The sequence below is a fragment of the Euwallacea similis genome, chromosome 20, assembly GCF_039881205.1.
Source record: "Euwallacea similis isolate ESF13 chromosome 20, ESF131.1, whole genome shotgun sequence".
In the NCBI taxonomy this organism is placed as follows: Eukaryota; Metazoa; Arthropoda; class Insecta; order Coleoptera; family Curculionidae; genus Euwallacea; species Euwallacea similis.
This window is the reverse complement of record NC_089628.1, coordinates 2,820,923-2,841,668: the sequence shown is the minus strand read 5'-3', so window position 1 is coordinate 2,841,668 and position 20,746 is coordinate 2,820,923. Positions and strand designations below refer to the sequence as shown.

At 39.4% G+C, this 20,746-nt stretch overlaps 8 protein-coding genes across 8 annotated transcripts; 5 read left to right on the top strand and 3 right to left on the bottom strand.

Moving 5' to 3' along the window:
- Positions 1–33: 33 nt before the first annotated feature.
- Cdk7 (Cyclin-dependent kinase 7) lies at positions 34–1,249 on the top strand. Its single transcript, XM_066400022.1, has one exon. It carries the CDS (start codon positions 102–104, stop codon positions 1,119–1,121), a length of 1,020 nt encoding a protein of 339 aa, XP_066256119.1. The 5' UTR covers positions 34–101; the 3' UTR covers positions 1,122–1,249.
- Positions 1,225–2,494, bottom strand: eIF3i (eukaryotic translation initiation factor 3 subunit i). The gene is made up of 4 exons (XM_066400023.1): positions 2,376–2,494; positions 1,780–2,313; positions 1,517–1,727; positions 1,225–1,463 (listed from the first exon to the last, which is right to left on the bottom strand). Exons 1-4 carry the CDS (start codon positions 2,376–2,378, stop codon positions 1,225–1,227), a joined length of 987 nt encoding a protein of 328 aa, XP_066256120.1. The 5' UTR covers positions 2,379–2,494.
- Positions 2,495–2,692: 198 nt separating this feature from the next.
- Positions 2,693–4,312, top strand: mRpL38 (mitochondrial ribosomal protein L38). The gene is made up of 5 exons (XM_066399889.1): positions 2,693–2,904; positions 3,015–3,167; positions 3,223–3,547; positions 3,600–3,895; positions 3,951–4,312. Exons 1-5 carry the CDS (start codon positions 2,763–2,765, stop codon positions 4,247–4,249), a joined length of 1,215 nt encoding a protein of 404 aa, XP_066255986.1. The 5' UTR covers positions 2,693–2,762; the 3' UTR covers positions 4,250–4,312.
- Positions 4,313–4,618: 306 nt separating this feature from the next.
- LOC136415350 (uncharacterized) lies at positions 4,619–5,940 on the top strand. The gene is made up of 3 exons (XM_066399898.1): positions 4,619–4,774; positions 5,097–5,280; positions 5,447–5,940. The coding sequence occupies exons 2-3, from the start codon at positions 5,105–5,107 to the stop codon at positions 5,802–5,804; spliced, it is 534 nt and encodes a 177-aa protein (XP_066255995.1). The 5' UTR covers positions 4,619–4,774; positions 5,097–5,104; the 3' UTR covers positions 5,805–5,940.
- Positions 5,941–5,965: 25 nt separating this feature from the next.
- RecQ4 (RecQ4 helicase) lies at positions 5,966–11,275 on the bottom strand. The gene is made up of 10 exons (XM_066399899.1): positions 11,034–11,275; positions 8,391–10,920; positions 8,049–8,276; positions 7,778–7,998; positions 7,600–7,726; positions 7,247–7,386; positions 6,967–7,195; positions 6,692–6,916; positions 6,335–6,637; positions 5,966–6,281 (listed from the first exon to the last, which is right to left on the bottom strand). The coding sequence occupies exons 1-10, from the start codon at positions 11,142–11,144 to the stop codon at positions 6,040–6,042; spliced, it is 4,356 nt and encodes a 1,451-aa protein (XP_066255996.1). The 5' UTR covers positions 11,145–11,275; the 3' UTR covers positions 5,966–6,039.
- Positions 11,276–11,631: 356 nt separating this feature from the next.
- On the top strand, positions 11,632–17,113 carry LOC136415622 (serologically defined colon cancer antigen 8 homolog). Its single transcript, XM_066400287.1, has 14 exons — positions 11,632–11,717; positions 11,778–11,932; positions 12,479–12,604; positions 12,660–12,875; positions 12,930–13,050; positions 13,102–13,260; positions 13,309–13,538; positions 13,859–14,075; positions 14,350–14,566; positions 14,627–14,865; positions 14,929–15,079; positions 15,265–15,382; positions 16,128–16,213; positions 16,358–17,113. The coding sequence occupies exons 1-14, from the start codon at positions 11,685–11,687 to the stop codon at positions 16,897–16,899; spliced, it is 2,610 nt and encodes an 869-aa protein (XP_066256384.1). The 5' UTR covers positions 11,632–11,684; the 3' UTR covers positions 16,900–17,113.
- Positions 17,114–17,485: 372 nt separating this feature from the next.
- Positions 17,486–18,249, top strand: LOC136415530 (UPF0488 protein CG14286). The gene is made up of 3 exons (XM_066400136.1): positions 17,486–17,778; positions 17,827–17,958; positions 18,012–18,249. Exons 1-3 carry the CDS (start codon positions 17,538–17,540, stop codon positions 18,239–18,241), a joined length of 603 nt encoding a protein of 200 aa, XP_066256233.1. The 5' UTR covers positions 17,486–17,537; the 3' UTR covers positions 18,242–18,249.
- On the bottom strand, positions 18,242–20,131 carry Rcd5 (microspherule protein Rcd5). Its single transcript, XM_066400135.1, has 7 exons — positions 19,937–20,131; positions 19,787–19,871; positions 19,497–19,737; positions 19,216–19,445; positions 18,909–19,162; positions 18,592–18,858; positions 18,242–18,534 (listed from the first exon to the last, which is right to left on the bottom strand). The coding sequence occupies exons 1-7, from the start codon at positions 20,035–20,037 to the stop codon at positions 18,327–18,329; spliced, it is 1,386 nt and encodes a 461-aa protein (XP_066256232.1). The 5' UTR covers positions 20,038–20,131; the 3' UTR covers positions 18,242–18,326.
- Positions 20,132–20,746: the final 615 nt, after the last annotated feature.

The window sequence follows — 20,746 nt, the reverse complement described above, 5'->3', positions numbered from 1 at the left end:
GAGCGACTACATATAATAAACAAGCTCGGAAGTTATGTTTCTATACATAATTTTATTAATTGTTTTTCTCATTTTCCTAATTTATTAAATTTGTAACTAAGATGACAAACAAGCAAAATCGATATGAAAAAATCGAATTCCTGGGCGAGGGCCAGTTTGCCACTGTGTACAAAGCCCGAGACGTGGAAACCGATCGAATCGTTGCAGTGAAAAAGATAAAATTAGGCACTAGAGAGGAAGCTCAGGACGGCATTAATAGGACCGCACTGAGAGAAATCAAATTGTTGCAAGAACTGGACCATGAGAATCTCATAGGGCTTTTAGATATCTTCGGACACATGTCTAACGTTTCCCTAGTGTTTGATTTTATGGACATCGATTTGGAAGTGATAATAAAAGACAATACAATTATTCTTACCACTGCCAATATAAAGTCATATGTATTGCAAACCCTCAAAGGGCTGGAATATCTGCATTTAAATTGGATTTTGCATCGAGATCTGAAGCCAAATAACTTGCTTGTGGACTCCAGAGGAGTGTTGAAAATTGGTGATTTTGGTCTGGCTAAGATGTTTGGGTCTCCCAATCGAATTAACACCCATCAAGTTGTTACAAGATGGTATCGAGCACCAGAACTGCTTTTTGGTGCCAAGCAGTATGGAACTTGTATAGATATTTGGGCTGTGGGATGCATTTTGGCAGAGCTTTTGTTGCGAGTGCCTCTGTTTCCTGGAGAATCTGACCTTGATCAGCTTACAAAAATATTTAGTGTTTTTGGAAACCCCACTGAGGAGAACTGGCCTGGGGTTAAGACCCTTTGTGATTATATAGAATTTAAAACTTTCCCCTTAATACCGATAAAGTCAATATTTACTGCAGCTGGAGATGACTTGCTGAATTTGATAGAAAGCATGCTGGTACTGAATCCTATTGCCAGAAAAACTTGCACAGGATGCTTGAAAATGCCTTTCTTTAGCAATAAACCTGCTCCTACGATGGGTACAAAATTGCCCCTTCCACAAAACATTAGAAAAGTCATGGATATTGAAAAACCATCACTAAAAAGGAAGTTACTAGACACAGCAGAAGGGGGCACTTTGTCTAAAAGGCTGTTTGTGTAGTAATAAGATTTATTGCTTCTTTTAAATCTATTTATTTTGGATTCACAACACTTACAAAATTTTCCTTTAAGAATGTTAATATTTTTAGTAAACATAATGTTACTCAATAATCAAAGTTGTATTCAAAATATGAAGAGTCAAAATTGTGAATCCTAACATAACCATCCTCTCCTCCTGAAGCATAGGACTTTCCATCGGGATGAAAAGCCACACTGTTGATTGGACCAAAGTGGCCCTTCACCCTCCCAAATTCCTCCTCAAACACCAAGTGGAAGAAGCGGGAGTCAAACTTTCCAGCCCTAGAGCTGGTGGTTGTCACCTCCATGGCTTCTTGCCCTCCACCTAGATCATGTGTTGATTGACTATTAACATTTTCCATAACTCACATTTCTTACCTAATACCACATGCTCTAAAATGGGGCTGATGGCAGCAGAATTAACTGGCCTCTCAGTTTTGTAGGTTTTCAGTAACATTAGAGTCTCAGCATCAAAGAGCCTGGCAGTGTGATCTTTGGAGGCAGTGATAAACATAGTAGCATCTTTGTTCCATTGCATATCATTAATCAAATTGTCATGCTCCTTAACGCTGTTGATTTTCTTGCCAGTCTAAATAGTTTATTTGATTATTAGTACAAAATATTGAAATAAAAATCCTTGCCTTAAGGTCCCACTGGGAAATTTCCCCATTTTCATGCCCAGTAATGACAGTCTCATCTAAGTTGTCCCACAACAAAGAAGACACCCTTGAATCATCAGCTGTAATGGGTATCCTTAAAATTGGTTTTTGATGCTGAAAGCTGCTGTCAATAGTCCTAACATCAATGATGAAAAGCTCACAAGGCTGCTTCATAGCCCTGTCAGTGGCATACACAGCCATATTGGCCGAGTAACTAAACATACACGCCCTCACTGACGAACTTGTTTCTATGTGGCCTGTTTCTTTGCCAGTCTCACAGTCCCAAACTTTGAAGGTATTATCACCAGCTCCCGACATAAACTTTGTGGTGGTCCAATCAACATCAATGCACCACACAACTCCTTGATGACCGACGAACGTCCCCAATCGCTCTCCATTGAGGGAGTACCACACATTGGGTTTGCCGTCTTTGGAAGAGGAAAACAGGAGATCCCCTTCTCGGCTGTATTTGATTTGCGTTATGGAGCGCTCATGCCCTTGCAATATTAAGGGTTTCTTAGGTAGGGGGAAAAAGAGGCTTAATAGTGTGCCTTAAGTGCATGTGATGTAGGTCTTACCATGGTGTTGCTGGTGCGAGTTTTTTTGAAATATGTTTGGGAAAAACTAAAAAATTGTTGGGTGCATGGAAATCTGTGACGGAAACGAAGTGATGCAGGGTTTGAGGTTAACTAATTTCCGGGTGACATGTCACCAGTGACATTTTTTATAGCATTTTGATGTAGGTCTATCTCGCTCCTTTTTCACGTATTAGAAAAAAACAGCCTGATCACAGATCGGTGATGGGCCACTTAAGCCTTTATAATAACTTGGGGCATCAACAAAAAATAACCTCAAATTGTTTAAAAATAAATAATTATTACAGAATAAATTTGCAATTTTATTATGAATTTGAATTATAATTAATAAAAACCGACGAATTAATACAAATACCGGAATATTTAAAAATGTCTAACGTCTTATTGAAACTGCTCACTCCAAGTTTAAACCAACATAGCAGCTCGAGTTTAGCACTCTTTGTGCGACATGGACACCATTTGAGGGGAAAGCCCCCCGGAGTGGCAAGAACTCTGCAACAGAGATTAGAGGGTATTTATGTGTTGTCCTAACTTAAAACAATCTGAATTAAAACTAATGTTTAAAATTATTTTAAACAGCAAAAAGTCACTTCAATCCCTTAAAACTCAATATTTTTCTAGAAATTAACTACAAGGACCCATCTCTCCACTACAAAGTTGACATAGGTCTACCACCTCCTCAAATCCCAAAAAAAACTCTATTAAATCAGCGTCGTGAGCACATGAAGAGCCTCAGAGACTCAGAGCTTGAAAGACTTGCTCGAAATCGTAATTGTAAGTCATTTTATGCAGTGCTTCTAAAGTTTCTAAAAAATCATTCACTGTACAGTATTCATTGATTTGGAGAAATGCAAAGCTGAGTGGCTTAAGACCATTGGTCCCCAACACATCAGGCAAATAGCTGATCATTATGGGGTATTTGAGCATCTGTTTGGGGATGCCTACTTCAATCCCCAAGTGCCTTTAGAGATATTTTATGTTAAAGACGATGTTAAATGTCCCGTGTACTATGGGAATATTCTTAAACCTGAGGATGCAGCACTGAAACCTGAATTGACTTTTGAGAGTGATGACAGTAGCTTATGGACTTTAATTTTAACAAATCCAGATGGGCACCTTCAGGATAATGATAAAGAATATGTTCATTGGTTTGTGTAAGTTTCATTGGCCATAAAGAGAGTTGTTGTTATTTGGCTTGAATTTTAGAGCTAATATTCCTGGGAATAAGGTAGATAAAGGGGAAGTAATAGTAAACTACCTTCAACCATTCCCTCCTAAAGGCACTGGTTATCATCGTCACATATTCATTTTGTACAAGCAGAATAAAAAGCTCGATTTCTCCAAATATAAAAAGTCAGGTCCATGTCATAATTTATCAGATAGAACGTTCAAAACCTATGACTTTTATCAGTCCCTGCAAGATGATATCACCCCAGCAGGACTGGCCTTATTTCAGTCCGACTGGAGCCCCAGTGTGAAGCAGTTTTACCATGAGGTTCTAGGTTTGTCTTCAACTTTGCATGCTCCCCACCCCTGGCACCAAATTAATTTTTCTAGATATGAAAGAACCAATATTTGAATACGACTTTCCTGCCCCATACATCCGCCCCCAAGAATGGTTTCCGAAGAGAAGGCCATTTAACTTGTACATGGACAAATATCGAGACCCCAAGCAAATCAACAAAGAATTTTTGTTGAGGAAGCTGAAGAAGGTGCATCCATTTAAGGCACCACTTGCACCGCATCCATATCCAAATGCTAATTACATTGGAAAAGATGTGCCTACTTGGCTTAAGCTGGAAATACGCAAATCTCGGTTGAAATGGGGGCGAATTAATGAGATAGAGAAGAATTAAGTGTTGGAGGTTCAATGGTAATAATATACAAAGGATCCCAAATAAATTTATTGCTCTTATATGGTACCATCACTTATGCTTTCATAAATATCTGCTGCCGCCTAAAACAACAATGTCCTTTTTTTGTAACTTCCTGATATAAGCATTAATTCACTTTCAAATGACCGTAATCATCGCATGGCGATGTAAGCAACATAATGATTTGGTGATGTTTTCGATTGCTCGAAATTATAAGTTTCGTCGCCTATTGTGAACCTTTGAACTTGCATACAATACGGCATTCTGAGGCCAAATAGTTGTATATTCTAGTCCGCCGTTGAAACCATCGGTCAAGTGCTAATTAAAACCGGAAAATACGTGTGTGCTAAACCCGTTTTGGTTGGTTCCACCGGTCATCAGATCAATCGCGTTTTATTGCATGGAACATGTGAGTAAATAGTGCAGAAGGGAGATGACTGTTTGAAAAAAAATCAGCTGATAAACTCACTTGTTGCCTATTTTTGTTGCAAAGATAGTGCCAACAAGGTAAGTATGTTTACGTGATTGCTAGCTTGAACCATAAAATGGCTGCCGTTATAATGATATTGTTGGTAATTATCTGTTCTGGGTAGAGTGATTCATTCACTCTCCAAGAACTGCTTTTTTACCTCTAGTTGTTGCAGACACCTTAATACCAATAAAACAACATTATCGCCCATTTAAATTAACTTATCTAAAGTTGTGAAATGCAAATACAACTCGTGCGTTATCAGCACTCGGGATAAACATTTTGTGGCTTTCAACCAGTAGTTGCACTTTTGATTTGCTCGACTCAGTCAATCGATTGACCATCAAATTCCCTCTACAGCTCGCGCAATGGACAAAGAAACGGGCGAAGTCAACTATAAGTTGCAAGTATCCAAAGATGCAGAGACGGGAGAGGAGGAATACATAACTTATTACCTAGACCAGGAAACTGGAGAAAAGCAATATTACACACTGAACAGGATATGTGAGAGTTTGAAGATGCCCAATCTCTTTAAAGTTAGCAGGTGAGTACCGAGATCGACAAGAAAGCGACAACATCCCTAGTGGTCAAATTTGAGGCCTGTTTATGGAAATTTATACGATACTTTTAACGTCATAATTATTCTACAGTAAACACACCAGATATCTGCCTAATGCATCCTACATTTATTATTATTCTTTTCTCTCTAGATACTCAACCCATGTGACTGCTGTAGTAGGAAACCCCAACACCAAAAGCTCCTCCAGTCGCATAGAATTCATGACAGCTATAGTCTTCCTTCTTCCCACCTTCATTCTCTTTACCCCCATATTGGGAACGCTAATCCCAATTTTGGATATCATCCTGCACAAGTGGTGTCACATAAAAAACGCCAAACTGAACAGTCACGACATGATTTACTATAAAAGCCCGCTGCACATGATCCTGAAGGAGTTTTGCTCCGAGTGCAGAATGGAGGAGGAATGCAAAAAGATTGGGGAAATTCAGAACATAAGGAAAAATAAGAGGTACTTTATGCAGGAGTCGTTGAGGAGGGTTGTGGCTTAATTTAAAAGTATGTTACTCTCGTGTGAAATCAACATGTGATACATTTGCATAAATAGCTTAATCTAATTAGATATATGAGTGTTAGTTTCGGTGAAATTGTTCATTATATTGTTCCAATAAAAAGGATCACAAACAAGTTGGGGTGCGCGAGCGCGCGTGTGTGTGTGTCTGTTTTCAATATATTTAACATAAAATAAACAATACCAATAAAATCTTTCAATATACACGAATAAACTTATCTTAACTTGATAATCTCCCTCGTAGCTATGCGACAGATCTCGTGAAAATCTTCGTTTAAATGACTTCTCCACAACTTGCTTCGGCCCCAAATCACCGCCGGGTAGTTGGGGCTTTGAATCCCGTGGAAAAGTCGAGCTAAAGCCCTACCGGTAAATTGATTGTCTCTGTACATACACACCATCGTTTTAATGTCGCCAACTAGTTGCTCTTCGTTGGTTATGCTTCGCGGTTTGATTTCTGAAAAAGAATGTCTCTCAAATTCATCGTTGACGGGTTCCCCCGTCCCCTACCTATATCAGCCAAAGGATCTGCCGAATTAAAGTAATCCCTAATCTCCGTCTTGAGCAGCATTCCGCCCTTTTCTTCGTTAATTTCTAGGCATGACACGTAACTTTTTTCCGAGGCTTGCTGCAATACCTTTGAGACTGCATGTAGCTGTTTCAGGGCTTTGCCCTCCTGATTTAGCACTATGTTGTGTAAAGTGTCCAACGCCTCGTCTAACTGCTCATCGGACAGGTTCCCTGGGGCCAGCAGTCGGAATCCTAATTCCGAGAATTGCACGCTTAAATTTGAGCGTTTTGGTTGATTATTGACTGTTTGAAAAATTGTGTAATTTCGTATAATCGTTGAGTAATTGATTTAGTTACTGGAAGTCCATTCGAGATTCTTTAATTGGTGCTTGCAGATGCCGCTCTCCCATCCCATGGCACTAGCCACATCGATTACAGGAAACTCGATGATATTATCCTCTTTTTGAGGATACAATGCAAGGGCCATGGCTAGTGGAGGACAGCTCTTTGCGGCTTTACGAATCTGAATAGGCCCGCCATAAGAGACCACTTTGCAGGTCGTGTAGGCGGGGTTCAGGAGCTCTAAATTTTAACTAGAAGCGTTGCTTTAACTTGGTACATGTATAACGCACCGATATATTTGTTTTCATGCAACTCCAAGTAACACAGCAAAGTGGAAATGTTTTCCTCGGTGATGTCCAGAGTCCGAACAGTTTGCTCGATGGAAAAAGCTACTTCATGTTTCGGGCAGATTTCCTTGCAAGAACACGGAATAAATATTTTTTGTAAGAGTTTGCGGATCACGTGGCGATCTATAGAGTTTGCGTGAATATGTCTCCGCAGCTCATTTTCGTCTCTGTTCTGTTAGTATAGACAATTTTAGTACTGTTTTTTAGAAACATAGAAAAATACCTGAGAATCTAAGAAAACGTGGCATTGAGCCGGAAGGCCGTCCCTGCCGGCCCTACCTACTTCCTGGACGTAACTCTCGAAGCTATTAGGCATGTTAAAATGTATCACAGCTCTTATATCAGACTTATTTATTCCCATACCTGTTAAAGAGATAAATATAGGCCTAAATTATTTACCCATAAAAGCAGTAGATTTGGTATATTAGGTATTACCGATTTCTTGACAATTTGGCAGACGACAAATGCATTGAATAACAAAAAGCACACCCAGTCTCTATCTGTTGATATTGACCACGCGACTTAACCATAATGCATTCGTACTTAATATGAGCTAGTATCAAAATCAGCACATACCGAAGGCCACTGTGGCCACCACAACCCTCAACTCCCCTGACATGAAAGCTTTCTGCACGGTTCGTCTTCGAGAGGCCGATAAACCTGCATGATAAGGCTCCGCCTGCAGATTCAGTCTTTTTCGTTTCTAAAACAAAATTTTTCAGATTTCCTCCTTCATTAAAAAATACCTTCTCACCTTGCTGCTCGATTCTTCTATTGCACTTTCATTCTTCAAACTAGTCCTTAAAAATGCGGCGATTCTCTCGCATTCGTCCCGCCTGGTGCAGTAAACTATGATGCTTCTGCAGTCTTTAAATCTGGGAGAAAGCAACAAATTTAGCAAAGCCCTGTCCCTGTTTGCGTCTTTCGAGACTGTCATGTGTAGATTGTCGGGCAAGGGAGTGTCGGTAATTATTCCTAGGTAAAATAACTATCAACCAAAGTTATTTAGGGGTGCCATAACCTGCCATTCAGCCCGTCAGGGATTTTCAAGGACTCGATGATGCTCTCGCACGTGGCTCTAGTGGCGGTCGCAGTTAAACCTAATATAGTTTGCACCCCTAGACGTTCCCTCAGTACCCTGCAAATCAGCAGGTAACTAGGCCTGAAATTATGGGACCATTGTGAGACGCAGTGAGCTTCGTCTATGCAGGCGAAGGCTATTGGAGGCAGTTTGCGGAATAGGGCTCCAAAACCTGAAAGTTGAATATCAGAATGTGTCAGAAAGAGTTGGAAATGGTAGAAGTCCAGAGGAAGTGGTACCCCTGGAAGGGGTCAATAACTGCAATAAATATTCCAATTTGCCTCACCTGACCGTTTTTCGCCTGCAACAATCGCCTCGGGCGATATCAATAGCACATTCAATTCACCCAGAGCAATTGCCTCTATGATCTTCTTCCTATGAGCCTCCGTTTGATTTGTATGCAAACAAGCTGCTTTCAGAAAATTAGGAATTCCAGTGACCTGGTCTTCCATAAGAGATACTAGGGGGGATATCACCAATGAAATGCAGGGCTCTCTTTGAGAATATAAATAAGCCGGCAATTGGTAGCACAAGCTTTTACCAGAGCCAGTGCTTAGGGTTACTAAAGTGGACTTCCCGGAAAGGATCCGCATTACGGCCATCTCTTGTCCCCGTCTGAAAGACTTGTGACCAAATTTCTCCAAAGCTTCAAGTACTTCTTGGGGAGTGTTTAAAACGCTCCCATCCTCTTTAGGGGCGTAATAAGGCTTCACAACTTTGATATTATCGATATACTCTTGAACATCCAGTCTTTTAACGTGTTCCTCTAACTTGTCAATTTCTGCTAGCAGCAAATCCTCATCAACATCATTAACCCATTCATCTTCCCCATTTTCTTCATCCTCTTTGAATTGAAGTACTGGTTTCCTCACAAACAAACTGCTTTCTGTAGCCATTTTTGTCGCCTCCTCCAGTGAAGGTAAACTACACTCCTCCTCCTCCTCAACTGCTAGGGGCAGCAATACGTCCCCTTTAGCAGCTTTACATTTTTGAGCAAAATGACCTTCTTGACCGCAATTGAAACATACCAATTTACCACCATCGCAGCCTCCCATGTCCATGTCCGGTCCATAGAGAGCCTTCTTCTTGCTCTTCCACAGAGATTTTTTGTACTTAGAGAAGTTATGGCCTTTCTTGCCTCTGACAAACACCTTTTTCCTGAGATTTATAGTTACAAAGTTTTCATTTAAGTTGCCCAAGGCCATTTTTTGTTCCAGTTTGTCTTTTGCTTGCTGCTGCTTGTCTTTAATAAGGGCAGTTTTGTTTGTTTTGGAACTGTCGTCTTTTGGGTCCTTTAGCTTCTGTTTGAGTATGCTCCTGATGCTGCTATACCTTGAGGCTACAATTCGAGGCTTCACATTGTATTCTAACTCATAGTGTTCTTCTTGGTTTTTCTTCTCATGTGTTACAACATCTCTCTTTGCTGTTTTCTTTTTTTTTCCAGAACTAGCGGCAGCGCCGCTTTGTTTCTTCTTTTCCCTAGTGTTCTTTTTAGCTTCTGTAAATTCCTTATCACATTTATGCTCCAACACATCAAATCTCTTCAAATGGCTATTCTCTTCTTTTGGAACGAACTCTGGATCCCTAGAATCATTGTCAGAGGCAAATGGGTCCTCCTCACCACTGGAGAGCTCCTGAAAACTGGCTTTTACTTTGTTCTTTCTGGAAGATCTTCGTAATGATGGGGAGTCCTCCATTGTCTCAGTTTTTGATGATTTTTTGACCTTCACTTTCTTGACAGTCTTCTTTGGGGCTTGCTTCTTTTTTGCTTTACCAGTCACCTCTTTCTCCTCAACTAACTTGGGTAAAGCTTCTATTGTGATGTTTTCAGCTATATTGATGGTGATGTTTTCTTTTATACCTACACTAGATAAATCAGTTACTAAGTCATCTTTAGGTGGTTGGCTGAATGGTTTATGAATGCTAATTCTAAATTTCTTGGCTATGTGCAAAGGTTGACTGCTTTTTAAGGCATCATTCTCTTCATCTGAGCCACTTATAATGTCATCACTATTATAGTCCAATTTTGTTTCTATACTTTCTATAGGCATCTGAGTTATTTTATGTGAAGAGCTTCCAATGGGAGGAAGGCCTTCCAATGGCACGCCAGTATTTTCAGTCACTCTCTGAAGCCATCCAGTATCCACCTTCCTTAAAGTGTGCTTTTGATGGGAGACACTATCGACTATATTCAGAGGTAAGGGCTGAGAAAAGATTTGTCCAATTGAGTCAGGTGATTTACTTGGAAAGTCCAGCTTTTCCTTTTGTAAGCATTCAATAACATCCTCAGAGTTAAAAGTGCATAAAGACCTACTGGAGTGAGACACAGAAGATGAGTTTTCAAACCCACTGTCAGTATTCTTTTTTTGCATTAAAGACAGTGATTTACGAGGATTTCTTTTGTGTTTAGTAAACTTTGATCCACAAAATAGTTTCTTGCTAATCGACAAAACAGGTTTTGAAGGTCCCTTCTCCTTAGTTTCAGCATTCTCAGAGTCTGTGTTCTGTTTATTTAAATGACTCCCCCAAACCTCGTCAGTTGCCTGATTGTCTGAACAAAGGTGCACTAATGGAAAAGTATCAGCATTACACCTACTTGCTTCATCTGGGACTTCTTCAGTGAAGTTGTCATTTGAAAGGTGTAGTTGTGATAATGTATCTGGTTCTATGATAGTGCCTTGATAGTCCGTTGATACAATGTCGTCGTCTTCCAGTCCTTCTACATCCATAAAACTCTCCTCCAGAGCTGCAGTTTTTAGTTTGAAATATCTGCGGTAGGCATGACGCACTTCGAAAGGGGCTTCTCTGATATCTAGCTGGAAAGTGTTAGATGGAAAGTTTTTTGTAGAACTAATTTATTACTTTCAAAAACATGCAAGAGATCAGGTGGCTCCTGACTTCTATATAGCTACAAAATAGGCATTTTTACCTTGGACGGAGGTCGTTTGTGATTTTTGGTGAATTGGTGCTCCCATACTTTAACGATATATTTGCATTTGTCGTAGGTTTTCTTTACTTCCGGATCTTCCAACAGACTCATTTCGTGGCACCGAAACGCAAAGATTTGTGAAAATGGACGTTACTTTGATAGTATAAGATGTTTATTTTCGTCATGTATTTTCCTTGTTCATGAAAATTTCCCGCCAAATGTCGACTTTGACGTTATTTCTAACCTCACTTCAATGGGAAAGAAAATGCACGTAAATCAATCTCAGACGGTAGTTGTGGAGATTTGTTTTCCAATTTCCCGTGAAATGCAACAAGTAGGAGAGGGAGAAAATGATGTTCCGTGTTTCTGCGCAATGTACTCGGACTACTAAAGCCACATTTAAATTAATTCTCAAGTTTTTATTACATTAACTGTTAAGCACTTAACTGCAACTCTTATCAACTGTATAAAATAAGCCCTAGAACTAAACCCTAATCTTTTTACACCCTGTATAAATTCCCTTAAACGCAGATAGGTAAACGACCGGGGAATCTATCGCGAAATCACGCATCAACCGACTTTGAAGAGCGCAGTGCTAGGCGGTGCTTAGCGTGTCTTCCAAAAATATATTTTCCTTTCTACTAACTCTAAATGGGGATTAACAAACTTATAAAAGCCCTGGAAGTCTGCAGGCAGCCCCAGTAATAGTGCGACAGCATTTCAGTTACATTCCACGAGATCTAGAAAGTCATGTATACTTCTGGGGGGAACGCTAGTAGTAGCAAAAAGCAGAGGCCCAGTACCAGCTATTTGGTGCGACCGAAGTTGGGGGCTTTAAAATCTTTTTATTCGAATAGGCCATTATCTGCGCTTTCCAATGAGAAAAGGAGAAAATCAAAGTAAGTACCTACAAAAATGTACTAAAAGTCTAAATTAATTATTCTTGATGAAATGGTGAATAAAACCTTTGCAAGTGTTAAGTGCGCATTTGACCCCTGTAGGTTATTTTTTACAGCTCCGATGTCTCATTATGAACTTGTTCTTACTGGCTATGGCAACATGAGGTCTCAATAATGATTTTCAAAATCTCGTAGCCCATTATCGACCAAACTTCTTCACAAAATATGCACGCATTGCATGCAGTCAGATCATTAGTGCGCCTACCGATTGAAAAGAATTAATAATCAACATTAAATTATTTAAATATTTCAAGAAACGCAATTTAAAGTATGATGGTGACTCATCATGGGGCTATCGATCTTCCGGGAAATCACTCCTGTGGAGGTAAATACAAACACAACTGGACATAACACGGTGATGTAAAAATCATTATGTCGTAATTAGCATATTGGTCAGCGCATTTATGTGAGCGGGGGTAAAAAGCACTTGTCTTGGCACCTGTTCATTAGTCGTAAAGCTGCCCTGAAGGCACTTTATTTTTGCAGGAAAACCTCAACTAATTCTCCGAAAATGGAGTTTAGGAGGAAACCTGACTATGCAGATACAGCTTATCGGGAAGCAGTAAGCAGACTCAGGATACTCATGGCTGAGAGCTACACCCCGTTAAGGAGGTATATTGCACCTAAAATTTGCGATATTTACTACGATTACTACTTATTTTATTAGAATGTACCCGTCAGCAAGGCCCTTTCGCGAATTGGACAGCGCTGGAGAAGACACAGACAATCAGTCCATGATAAGCGCAGGCAGCAGAAACTCAAAAATGGGAAGGACTTATTACAATTTCAGCTACAACCCCATCACTCCTAGAAAGTATTATTATCCGCCTTTAAAGAGCAATATTGGAGTCTTGCAAAGTGATGGTGTTGTAGGCAAGTCTCAGTAAGTATACCTCGTATGAGGGATAATGCTATGGGTTAAGTTAAGTTTGTCCAGTGAGCAGCAGAAAGTGGATCCTGTTGCTCCCTCATCATCGGCTCCTCCAGAATTTATATCCTTTATTGAGCGTCAAGAGGATTATATCGAGCAACTGGAGAAAGAGTCCAGATTTTGCAAGGCATGTTGTTTGGTCTTGTAAATTATGCGGTTTTACTAAAGGGAATTTTAGGATGAGTTGTCCTCCTTGTTGTCGAAAGTTAAGGAAGTCATCAGCGAAAATGAAAATCTGCACCAAAGGCAAAAATCTAAATTAATCAAATCCGTTTTTGACCATTTAGAAACTGAAACCGAGACTGAAACGGAGCTGGAATTCCTCTCCGATAAAACTGTAATTTAACTGTGCTAAAATCGCTCGTATTGCAGTGTGTTCTTGCAGGCCCCAAAGTCGCCCAAGAAGTCAAAGAAAATAACTCGAATAGTCGAAGGTCCGTCAATTGTCTTCGAGTCGAGAATATCGGAACTGGAAGCTCAACTAACGCAAGCCAAAATCGATCTGAAAAAGTCTCAAGAAGACAACGATTCTTTGAGGAAAAAGCTGGCAGATGGTTCTTATTTGGAAGGAAGTAGTTATGAGAGCTTCAAGAAGCAGCTAGATTCTTGCAATAGGTATGAGAATTCGTCATGCATCAAGGAAGATTGGTTTGAAAATAAGAAATAAGGCAACCTAAGTCTTTACTAATTGTTAAGAACAATCTTATTCTTAACAGGTATTAATTAAAAATGACAGAGCCTCAGTATTCACCATGTGTCAAGGAAAATGTAATTTTTCTCAACACATGGTATGCTCAAAAAATTTACAGAAAAGTCACATTCACCATATGTCAAGATAGCGTTGACCCAAAATTAAGAATAACTCTCTTTGTTATCAATTATTTTCACTTTGCCGGTTATAGTCAGTTTTGAGTTTAAAATAATACACTGAATAGTGAAAAAGAAGAATTGCTGTCCAAACTAAAAGGTCTCCAATCGGCATTGTCGACGTTAAGAGACAAGGAAACAGACACTTGTGACCAGGTCAAAAAAAGCCTGGAAATCGCCGAGCAAGCTCAGTACGAAAAAAATACTGCTGAGTTGGAAATTCGACGTCTGAAAGACGAGCTAGAAAGGCAGCATTTGAAGCTTCGCGATGCCATTTCTGATCAGGTACATATACAGTACATCTAACGATACTAGTGATATGAAGAACTGTCTGTTTTCGTATATACATCGCTATGGACGAGTTCTGTAATATTGCCGACTTGCAGTACGACAACTGATCCCCACTATGTTTACTTTGTTCTTTATATACTACAAATATAGATGCGCAGAAACATACACCCTTTCATATCACTAATGTCTATACACTATACACACTAATGTGTGATGTACTATATATGTTCTTTATGATATATTTTGTGGTTGCTTACGCTCTTGACAGAACCGTAGAATAGCAGATGAAAGATCTGCAGTAGAGCGACGCTACACTCAACAAATTGAACAACTAACAACGGAAGTTGGGGTTCAATGGGAGACCACTAACAAGCTGCAATTGGAGCTAGATAAACAGAGGAGGGAGAACTCTGATCTAAGGAGAGAATGCGCGCAAAAGCAGGCTCTTATTGACGAGCTCAAGAAGGAGATGCAGAATAAAATACGTATGACTTACAATATTCTACAACATTAGGGTTAGTGGTGAAACTTTTTGTTTGTTTTAGTGACACTGCAGTCCGATATTGGGACTACCGGGGCCGAAAAAGGCGCCCTGGAACAGCAAATATCCACCCTGAACATGGCAAATGAGAGGAGTGAGAGGCAATACAAACAGGAGATTACGCGTCTGCAGGCGGAAATGCAGTCTTTGAGGCAAAGGATGGATAGGGCTGATGCTGATTTAATACATAGTAGACGGGAGAATATTCGGTTGAACGAGCAGATTGCTTCGTTGGAGAAAGAGGTAGGAGCTTGCGGTTTCCTTAAAAATAAACATTTAATTCATATTTTCTCATTTCATGTCCAGATAAATATAAACGCAGCCTTAACCGAAGAAAGGGCCAAATCGGTCACTCCGAGATCGGGAGAAATTATGGCCCTGCCGCCTCCTACACCCAAAAAAGATGGCAGGGACAAGGAGCTGTCTTCCATGATTAAGGACATGGAAAATAAGCACGGTGAGTGAGATTTGAGACATTCTCGACATTACTTCCAGACAGACTTTGCACGCAGAATTAACTTTATGTGAGCAAGATTTGTCTAGCCCAAAATCGAATAACATTCCTTTGACATGAGTTGATTTGGGAGCCGTCACCAATTATTTTTAATGATTAAAACTTCTTAATCTGTGCTATTGTTGCAGTGGCTACAGTAGTCGAGCTAGAGAATATGATCCGCTCCCAAAATCAACTCATGAACAAATTGTCAACCGAGTGCCATGCTCTTACACGGAAACTCGAAGATTCTAGCCACAGACATAAGTAAGATATTTCTATAGATTTGCTAATTTTTTCATAGTTTTAGTAATAATTCTCGAGTTCATTTTTTGTTTCTTAAAATCCTTGTGTTTGGTAGGGTCGGACCATCAGCCCTCAGCCGCCGTAAAGTCCGCAAAAAGCGCGTCCGATTCGCTGACTGTCCAATCCACCAAACGCAAGGAACCGATTAAAATCGACATTAACGTTAAAGTAGTCCCAAAATCCCGTAAGGTCAGTCCGAACTGCACCACATAAGTAAAAGTACGCACTACAATAATTTACATGATAAGTTGAATTCACCATAATGTCAATAATAAGTTTTTCATATATTCGTGCTACAATTCATGTATCCGTCAGATATCAAGAATAATTAATTTCAATCCATTTTTGCTATGAAAAAGAAAAAAAAACATTGCATTTTCAATCCGCCAAATATAAAATTCCCTAATTTTAGTTTACACAACACCAGATACAAATCATAATTATTATTATCGTTATCTCGCACTGTGAGTTACATACGAAATTGTTATTTAACTTTAGAGCCGAAAGGGCAAAGCTGCAAGCTAAAAATATCGAGCTTATGTCTAGATTAGAAAACCTTTGGAACTTCTTGAAGCTCTTGAATGCAGATGCAGGGGGAGTGGGCTTTTCCCTTATAGAGGTATTTTTGAAGGGCTGTTTGCGATGGAAGCTCACTGCGAACGGCCCTCATTTGAGTAGTTTTAATACAGTTTCTGTCTGTTTGTAGGGAGGAAATACGGGAACTACAAACTAGCCTAGGTCAGTTAAACAATAAGTTCGCTCAAGTGCAATACTCTAAGATTAATTCAAAAGGTAGGATAATAAAGCAGAAAACTGTTGTTTATTGCACGTATTATTTTAGAGTCTATAAGTCACTCTATGTAGAAGTTATAGTAGAAGTAGGTATAGAAAATGTACTTCGTTTCGATCGCACTAAGAATAAGACTGTCTCAACAGATGAAGAACAACCCTCAACAATCACTCAGAGACATCTCCCCTCGCCACAAGCCTCCACTACTCCTCAAGTACGTCGCTCCGAGAGCCGCTCCTCTTTAAAACAAAGAAGCCAAAGCCGCACATCCTCTAGACAACCCAGCCAGGAAAAACTCTCCCTTAATCTCTCTCCTGCGGGTCAGCAGTCTCCCAAAAACGAACCTGACGTCACAATAAAAAATCCTGTCCCCGAACAATATGAAGGCGGGGAACAGTACTTACAGCAATACGATCAGCAGCAATATGTAATGGATCCGGATCAGCAATATGCGAATATTGAGCCGTATCCGTGCGATCCGAACGTGCAATACGATCCTAATCAGCAGTATGAAGGTCAGTATGACACGGGCCAGGAGTATGGTCACGCTTATGGGGAGGATATTGAACAGTATGGACAAGAACAGTATTATGGAGGAGCGGAAGAAAATCAGCAGATTTACGGTGATGGCGGGCAGCAGGGAGCTGTGGAGGAGAGTGCAGCTGCTGCTGTCAGACCGAACCTGTAGACGATGATAAGAAATAGTTATGAAAACTAAATTATTTGATAAGGTCTTTCCTTTGTGTCCTAAGTAAGTCATAGTAATGGAAATTAACATTGCCACTCTAATTATATTTTATAGTGTATTAGAATGGAGCAGATATTCGTTAATATGCATATAGTATGTTCATGTTACATTAATGTGTGTTTGCTCGCAAACAACAGGGAATTAAGTATTATCAAGGAGGTTTTTACTGTCGTAAATTACTTTGTAATGCATGGTGTTATATTCAGTATTATATTTAGTTAAGCTTGATATCTAACGCTGTGAAATATATGAAACAGTGTTTGGATTTACGTTTGGCCATTGGTTAGGAATTTTAGATGAAAGTGTACAATTAAATTCAGACAACATTAAGGAAAATAGGAAAAAAGAAAAGTGACGCCTCATTTGCTACATAACAGAGCTCAATGAAAAATAATAAAATTAAAGACTTAAAAATGGCGCCGACAAACGACATCTTCGAGTCTTGTTGCCACATTTCCAATTTAAGTTCTTGTAACGTCCCCACGCCCAACCATAACCTAACATATTGAAGTTTGGCCAAAAAATTAATTTTAAAAGTTTAGAACTGCAAAAAAGGGAACTCAAATTTATTAGACAAAATGCCGCCTCCCAAGGCCAAACTCCACAAAGTCACTGGTAAAGCCAAAGTGACTCCTTCAAAACTTCCCATCCCTCAAATAGCAAATTCCACTTCACATACTGTGCAGCCTAGCACAAATTTAGTGAACTATGCAACTGGATTGAGTGCAGAACAAGAAGAGCAGTTCCAAAGTGAGCTTTACTGGTGCATAAAACAGCTGCAATCCGCCTTAAATACTGGCAAACTACCAAGCAAACATGGTAATACATTTTTGGACATTTAACAAAGTTTTCTTGACCTGGAATTAGTTCAGGAACATACAAAGGCACTTAACACATTGATGAGTAATGAGGCACCCATGGTCAAAAAGCGGCAGGTTATGAGGTTGTCTTTTGGGGACTATAGAAGCAAAATGCTGGAAGATGAAAAGAAGGCAAAGAGTAAGTTTTGTATGCCTCTAAGGTTTGAATAGTTTTTTTATGTTTTCCTATAGAAATATCCATAAAGATGAGCACTGGAGGAGCAAGTGATAAGTCTCAGTTCTTAAGAAAGGCACTTTCAGGCAGTGGAGATTTTAAATTTAGCTTTCCCCCTTCATCTTCTACAGTAGGAGGGGACACAATGAAAGCTGAAAATTTGCCAGGAACTACTACAAAAATTGTGACATTTCCCAGGTCTGACAATGGATTTAGGTTTAATTTTGTAAATAAAGAAGTGGAATGAAAAAACAAATAAAATAGATTTTTTTTTCAATAAAATACACAAAGATCTAAACTAAGCCCTTCCAAACATGAATAAAAACGCCTTATTAAGGAGGTAGATTGTATCTAACACTCTCATTATGAATGGCTCTGATTAAGTCATGATTAATTGAAAAAATGAATCTTAAACAGGCAATTTCCACTACTGCATTATCATACAACCTTACTTTACTGCCTGCAAAAATTGGTTTGCTGTCAACAAAAATTGGCCTCTTTCCTTCTGCAGATAAGTAGAATTCCCCAGTATTTCTGAGCCTAAATGTTTTTAATAATAAGTTCTTGTTACTCAAACATAATAATTAAAGGGCATACCGCAATGTTGCCTGTCGTCTAGAGATCTTATGAGCAGGCCCTTCAAGAGATAAATCAATGTCCACATTATGCCCCTTCCCAGCCCTCCCAATTGATATCTCTCGAGATCTCATCAAATATCTCACCATGCGGCCTCTTAAAACGCCTAACGTTTGCCTGTCTAATTCTCCAGGACATGACCCAGTAATGCTGTCTACTAGCACATTCCATCTACCCACTTCATTTTCCAACTGGCGAATTTCTTTTATGTTTTTGCGATGTTGAAGCCTAAAAAACGCTCCATAATTCAAGTTTAGAATATCAAGACAAATCCATACCTCAACTCTTTATCTAAAGCTTCATCTTGAGGCTCTGTTAATTCTGAGTCTTGAATTAGCTCTTCAGCATCATTAAAACTCATAATGGGTCTTCCTGCACTTGCAATGGGGCTGATAACTTGATCAGGCAATAAATGGTACATTCTCAGGCTTTGCCAGTGGTAGAACAGAGAATTGGCAGTTCTGCCATTGTAAAAAATGTCTGCATGTTTTGAGAGCAATTCTGAGAATGTCTCCAAAGTGGGGTTTGTATTCTGCTTCAAGAAAATAATTAAATCTTCACATAAAGATCCTTAGATTTACCTACGGATTTAATGGTGTTTAAGATTTTTTCCTCTTCCTGACTCCACAAGGCTTTATCCTGCACAGTGGCTATCATATCAGGATGTAGGTTCCTCATAGCTGATACTGCCACCCTGGACACAGTTTGATCATAAAGCAAGGCATACCAACGAGACTGCAACTCTTGGAGGGTGAATCGACATGAAAATTTCGTCCCCAAGTGAACAGTTTTCAAGTCGTTAGTTTGCTGAATACCTGCAAGCAGACCAATATAAACAAACTCTTTCTTACATCCACAAAACTTACCAATGATTAAGGCTAAATCATCCATGGGTTTCCAACGGCCCAAATCTTTGGTAGTCAAGTGGCTCTTTGGAGTACTCTTCTTCTTGCCTTTTGACAGGCTAGGAACTGATTTGGAGATACTTTTCCTTTTTGTCTCTACTGAGTGAACCAATGGTACTGCTTGTTGAATTGGTGTCGATGGAGAGTCAAGAGGAGCAAAATCTACTTGATATTGGTAAGGTTGGGTCCTGGCTCGACCACTCTAAAAAATAAGTTTTGCAGACATAGAGACCTTTTATAGTGAAGATTACCTTTATGTTCGACACTCCTGGCATGCCAAGGCTGTACTCTACTAATTCATCATCGAATTTGCGGCGTTTAATGGAGCGATTGGAGCTACAAATGGACATAGCACTCTGGTCAAAACGACGTTAGGCTAGATAGATTTTTGAGGTACTCACCTGCGGCGTCTTGCGGTAGCTTCCGCACTTTCGGTTAGCGACATGTGGCTACTGTATTCGCTGCCACCATGCAGTATTTCACTGTCATTTAGGTTTTCCATTGTTGAATGGCAAGGTATGCAAGATCTATTAATTGATTAATTATAGAATTATTTATAAAAACAAGCAGGCTCAAAAATAAACAAATAATAGTGATGATATGGTGACAACGTCAATGTCAGCATAAATGTAAACGGATATTTCTTCACTTGTTAGAAAGGACAAAGACATTTACGACAAGTTGTCTGCTTATTTCGATTGGCAACACTGTGAAAGAGTGTTCTAGTTCATATTGACTTTTGTAATATGAAGTAAAATAAAAGATTGTTTGTCTGTGACGCCATTTATGCTTGGCTGGCTGAAGAAACAGTAGTCCTCGGATAGATTGAAAAAGAAAGGAAGAGTATAAATTAAAAGAACAATACGACGATTGACGGAGATTATTTTAATAGGGGGTTTAAATATCACAATAAAATCAATAATTTAGACGAGCAAAGCAATACAACTATTTATTTTTGTGGATATTTTTCCATTGTAAATTATATGGTAATTTAAGCGATGTTAGGTTTTCGCTTACGTTTTTCTTTGCATTTTCATTATTCCAGAATTAGACTAGAAAATATTCCACTGTTTATAAATGCAGTTTATACATAAACAAATGATGTCGCAAAAAATGGAACATGTAAAAAATTCCCTGTATCGCAAAAAAGTGGCCATCTTATTCTATTGTTTACCACCAGGCAGCGTTGCCAATTCCCAGTTGCCAACCTG